Below are 6000 nucleotides of genomic sequence, written 5' to 3' on the forward strand. Positions count from 1 at the left end.
GCACGCTGGCTCTGCTGTTGTTCCAGTCTTGTTTGTGGAAAGGAAATTGGGGTTTCTTGCAGAGTTGTTAGGTGACATTCTTCAGCTTAGGAAGGATCAGTGACAATTGGAGATAAAGAAAGAGGCATTTTGGAAATTGGAAATGGATTCTAGCTAATGGAGATTATATCAGTCCTCTTGTTCCCCACATTTTCTTTAATAGGAAACACAAATTCACTCAGTGAAATAAAACATAAAAGACATCCAAGTTCTTTTTCACTGAATTGCCTTCATTATTTGGCATACAGTTAGAGAACTCTACTTTTTTCCCCACCAGCCTGCAGTGCAGCTCATTTTGTAGAGTGGCACAGCTCAGTGCAGGGGCCAGCAGGAAACAGCTCCTGCCTTTCCAGAACAGGTTTTTTCCCCTATCAATAAAGCATGGTTTGAGTAAGATAAGGAGGTGAAGTGTCACTCTCTTCCCCAATTATCTATAAATCATTATTTCTACCACCTTTTAAAAATACCCATTTCCTCAGTTAGGTGCATTTGCAATAGGAAAAAAAGCTGTGTGTGATGAAACACCTCCTCTTCCAACAGAGGAGGAAGTGCATGGAAATGATGGATGTGAAGGCAGGGGAGCCACACCACCGTGAATTTGTTGCTTTAAGGTGCTGGCAGCTCCTCCTTTGTCCTGGGGCTTTGAGAAAGTTTCTTTTCACACTGCTTGACCTCTGCCTTTGCTGCAAACCTGAGCTACCCCCGTTCCTCACAAGGAGGTAACAGAGAAGAGCAGTGAGGCTTTCTGAGGCATTAAAGCAAGAGCTGTGCTGGTTTGGCTCTTAAAAATACATCATTCACTTATTTTACTCTATGATACTTTATACACTTCAGACTCCTCCAGACACTCAAGTACTTGATGGATTTTAAATAACTGATTTGTAGATCCAGCTGTCACAATTGAAAGCATAATTCCAATCAGGCTCTTTGGTCACTTAATCCCACACACAGCAAAGTACAGCCAGGGCATTCCAGGCTGCTGTTTGCCTAATTTTTCATTTCTATAATTGACATCTAACATTGCTTGGGTAGGATTCAGGATCTCTTCAGCCTCTGGTTTGCAGTCATGCCCTTAAACAGTTTGAGAACACAGAAATTGTCTGTTTCTCTGATGATATGTGCCTTGGATTGTCTTGGTGAGTACTTGTTGTGTGAAATATTGCTCCCTGCGTTTATTTTGTATCTCACTGTATTTTGCAGCTGAAATCCTTGAGTTATGTTTATAGCTATGCTGTTCACTTGGTTTTCTTCCTCCTGCCTAACATGAATAAACCACGGCGTTGAATGTTTGGAGACCTTCCATCTCCCCAAAGGAGAAAAACCTTCCCCTTGCTTGCCCGATTTCCAGCTTGTGTCTTGTTTTCTGCCAGCCAACGGGACCTCCAGCAGCCAGCTGTCCACACCCAAATCCAAGCAGTCCCCGATCTCCACGCCCACCAGCCCCGGGAGCCTCCGCAAGCACAAGGTATTACGTTTCTTATACCTTACTACACCTCCTTCTGCCTCTGCCCCTCAGGACTGGGTGTCATGGCCATATCCTCTGGAAGAATTAACAACAGCTCCTGGTGTTCAAACGGGAGTTTTGTCACATTTATATTTTCTGAAAAATCCCTTCGGCCAGGATTTTTCTCCTGGGAAGCTGAGAAGCCTCTGAGAAAAAGGAAAACAATTTTATTTCATTCGCTTCTCCTGTGTTTTACTCCTTTGGAATGTGTTTGGAGATTGTTTACCCACAGGTGATTGTTTCATTGGTTTCTGCTGTGAGCTGTTTTGACTCAATGGCCAGTGGGGGCCAAGCTGTGTCGAGACTCTGGAAAGAGTCACGAGTTTTTATTGTTATCTTTTTAGCCTTCTGTAAGTATCCTTTGTGTATTCTTTAGTTTAGTGTAGTATAGTACAGTATTCTTTAATAGTATATAGCATCATAAAATTATAAATTAGCCTTCTGAGAACATGGAGTCAGGTTCATCATTCCTCCCTGCCACGAGGGTCCCCACAAATACAACAGAGTTTGGCCTTTACCTGTAAAAGTTGTCCTTTAGGGCAAGGTGCTGAGCAAAGCACTGGCCTGACTCCTCCTCTGGAGTTGATAATGTGTGCTGGAGCCCATCCAGACGGATCAGAGGAGACAACTTAACCACGAGCTTGTGTCACTATTTGAAAAAATCATTGATGGATGTGGTTTCATGTCAACCCTCCTGGCCTGAAAAGCTTCAAGTGTTGGCAAATCAGGCCCATTAAAGAGCAGAAGCAACACGAATGTTACTGGAGCTCTCAGGCATCACTTTAATGATGCTCCTCAAGAATTTAAGTTTTTTAAATTATTTAAGGCCATGCTCTGTTTTACAGGTGATTCTTACAGCTGGTGTGGTAATCATGTTGTGGAACAGGCCAACAACAGGTAGCACAGCATCCTGGCAGGGATCAGGAAACCTGTGCTGGCTCATGGATAATTCATGTATTGATTTATTTAAAAGGTAGAGCAGCTGTCACAGCTTTTTCAGTTCCTGTTATTCAGGGCCACTCTGTGCTGAGTTCTGACTTTCATTTCCGTGGGCCTTTGCATTTCTGGAATAGCCACAGTGCTGCTTCCAACAGTTTTCACTTGATATGGGAATTGGAGCTTGGACATAAATGTAGGTGTGAGAGGAAGTCAGAGGGGTTTCTCTTTAGTAAACAGAATGCACGTCTCAGCCCGACTTTGAAAGCATTGACTCAAAGATTTTGAAGAGTAATTAAAAACTTCTGGTGGTGCTGAGGTTTTTCAGTCAGCAGCCGTATGGAGCCCACTGTGGGGCAGACTGCAGGGGTTGAACTAATTCTGTTTAACAAAGGCATAGCTGAGTCCAAATGAAAACTGTGTTTTCCTCAGAACCTCACTCTGTTCTCAGCTGCTCAGTCTAAGTTTGAGAAAGCACACCAAATTTAACACAGTGTGTCCAGATTTATTATTCGTTTATAATTGAGGACAGAATCTGGCCATGGTCTGAGTTCATCAGTTGAGCAGAAGTAATGCTGCAAACTGCATCCTTTGCTTCAGCATCAGGCACACTAAATACTTTCTAACTTTCCATCTCATTGAGAACTTTGGAGGTGAGGATTTGTTTTTTGGTCAAGACAAGAAAAACTCACCTTTTTAGTGTTTTATGTATGTTTGCAGCTGGCTGACTGATGACCTTTCCAGTGCAGCCCTGAGACCATTTGTAATAGATGGTGACTGCTGAGGGCAAAGCCAACCCAGCTATGATTTTCTCCACTAAGTTAAGCCAATCAGCAAACACAAATGCAGCATTTTAGGTTACCAGAATATTCATGCATCATTGTCTTTTCTCCCAGGAGCAATTTCCTGCTTATGACGAAATCACTTTTCTTTTTTCCCCTTAAAGCTCAAGTGATAAATGCTTAGGTTGAGTTCACCACAAAGTCCTATTTTACCTCTTCTTATATCAAGATCTCTGTGGATTTCCTTCCTGAATATTAGGGTTTTTCTTCATTTTGCTCAGTTATTACCTGTGTGTGGGTCAGAGTTCAAAAAGGTCCCAGGAGAGCTTTAGCTCTTGAGCTGGTTCCTGTACCTTGTCCCACTCTGGACTTTAAAAAAATGCAATAAAATGGTTACCCCAGAAAGGGACACTGGAAAAGCTTTACATTGAGCATTTGATCCAAGTAATAAACTTGGGATTATTTTATTAACCTTTCCAATTGATTAGAAGTTACTTAAAATAAAGAATAAACCATGGAACGTGATTTTCCTGGAGATTTGTCCTGAGGGCAGCTGTCAAACCAAGGTAAGACTCTTTATTTTGGACTTAGGTTTAAAGAGATGTGTTTAAGGCACGATGCTGCTCTTTCGTGCATGTGCTGGAATGGCCACATTGATCCAGAACAATAAAAAAACAGTTCTGAAACTTATCCCTAACCAGTCATCAGGAACAGAGATGCACTTACTGGAAAGGCCACATTGATCCCGAACAATAAAAGAACACTTCTGAAATTTATCTCTGACCAGTCATCAGGAACAGAGATGCACTTGCTCCTCTGTGCAAGGAGCCTGCCTTGATTTTAGCCTGGAGCTCTCTGGATTCTGGTGAGCCCAGCCCAGTCACCAGCACATTCCACTCTCTGGAATGGGAATTTTAGCCTCTGAGCTGCCCAGAATCACTCAGCTGCTTCCCTTTGCATGGCCAAGGGTGGGAGCTGATGGTGAGTGTTAACATTTTCTCCTTTCTCCCTACAGGACTTGTACCTGCCCCTGTCTTTGGATGACTCGGATTCCCTGGGAGACTCCATGTAGAGCGAGATGTCCACGTTGTGTTTGGGATACAGCAAAGTACCTCTGCCCAACAAGCAGATCCTGACTGGTGCTTTCAAGTCAAAGGACACACGGTTAAATGTCATTTTTGTTCTGTGATTTCTCCTCTCTGTGCCACAAACCAACACCTGCCAGTCTATAGAGATAGAGGGATACCATTCTTCTAAGTTACAGGGGTGCAAAATGGGCACTGTGAGAAATTTGGGGCCTCCGTGCCAATGATTCTGTGCATTTCCCATTTTCTTCTGTTGTTTTTCTGCTGCTGCATCCATGTGGTTTTCCTAGTGTTAGTAAAGTAGTTCCCCTGGAGGTGTGCAAATGGACCCCTTGCTGAGCAGTCTGCAGGCTGGAGCAGGGCAGATGATGTTCTATGTTCTCCACCTGTGCAAACTGCCAGCCTCTGCCAGCTCACCTGCTAATTATTCACAGCCCCAATTTTGGCACCTCCACTCTAAAGAGTCTTGGTTTTATTGTGGAGGAAGGAAGGGAATTTCTAGTCTGATGCTTAATATGCCAGCAGAAGCTTGGATGAGATTAGGAATGATTGTGTCAGATGCTAAGTAAGGTTAGTACAATAATTCAAATAATTCAAATATTGTTTGGGATTTTTTTTTTAAATAATTAAGCAAAAAACCATAAATCAGCTGAGTTATCTGGAGTAGAACACCTTCCACATGCAGTGCTGCTAGCTGGTAACAAATGTTTATACCTCCCCTATGGTATCTCTCTATCTCTGTTTGTAACAGTAATGCCTTGAGAACAGCCAACACTGAAAACACTGTGAGAATTTGTTTTCAGGTTTGACACCCTATAGGTCACTTTTTATAGCAAAAAAATCAATACACTTTTTATAAAGGAAAACCTTGTATCTGTGTTTTGGGAGTAAGGATTCAAGCTCCTTCTTTTTTATAAAAGCTGGTAATTTTCTTTTGTTTAAAAAACACGTTCAGAAAAAAAAAAAAGTACAAAAAAACCAACCACAACTGCAGAACAATAATAACAGCAACTCAGTTTAGAAATCTTGTCATCACTGCCAAAACAGACACATGGTGGGGGGGGGGAAAATGGTCAATTCAAAATATTGAATGTTTTGATAGTTTTTGTAATGTTTAAGACTACGTATTTGGTTTTTTACACTTCAGTATTCCTAACTATGGCCAGATTCTCTACTTATATAACAAATGAAGTTTTGTGGTGTTCTAAAAACCTGTATTTTAAGAAACTCTTCTATCTGAGAAAAACAAACTCGCTGTATTTAGAGAAAGCTTTTGCTTTTATTAATCAGTAATGCCTCCTCCAGAACGCAAAGTTCATCTCCTCACGCAGGGCTGGTGGTTTTTACTGCGCCAAAGCTTCGTCCTAGGCCAGCTGCCATTGCCTCCCTCCCTCATGGAACAAGCTTTGATGAAACTGATTCTTGCAGAACGTTACCTAAATGAAATCTGTGCAATCAAGCCTTTCTTTGTTGCTCTATTTGCTTTTTTTGCTTTTTTTCCCCCCCAACATAGACACTACTCCCTGTTGCCTTGCAACCCCTTGTGATTAGGATGGATTTTATCCTTGTGATGTTCGATGCTCCATGAATGCTGGGTTGTTCCCAAAGCCACTCCACGTTTTGTTTGCTTGCATTGCTGGGATGAAACAATCTG

General features: G+C 42.1%; 1 protein-coding gene across 2 annotated transcripts in view; it reads left to right on the forward strand.

Annotated features, from left to right (window-relative positions):
- Positions 1–4333, forward strand: part of DCX (doublecortin) — a 65531-nt gene extending 61198 nt beyond the window's left edge. For both annotated transcript variants that reach the window (XM_041424360.1, XM_041424359.1), the window contains exons 5-6: positions 1410–1504; positions 4277–4333. In XM_041424360.1, the coding sequence (XP_041280294.1) occupies positions 1410–1504; positions 4277–4333 (152 nt within the window). The remainder of the gene's footprint in view (positions 1–1409; positions 1505–4276) is intronic.
- The last annotated feature ends 1667 nt before the right edge of the window (positions 4334–6000 follow it).

Source organism: Onychostruthus taczanowskii, unplaced genomic scaffold (assembly GCF_017590055.1).
Source record: "Onychostruthus taczanowskii isolate IOZ18803 unplaced genomic scaffold, ASM1759005v1 scaffold81, whole genome shotgun sequence".
Lineage (NCBI taxonomy): Eukaryota > Metazoa > Chordata > Aves > Passeriformes > Passeridae > Onychostruthus > Onychostruthus taczanowskii.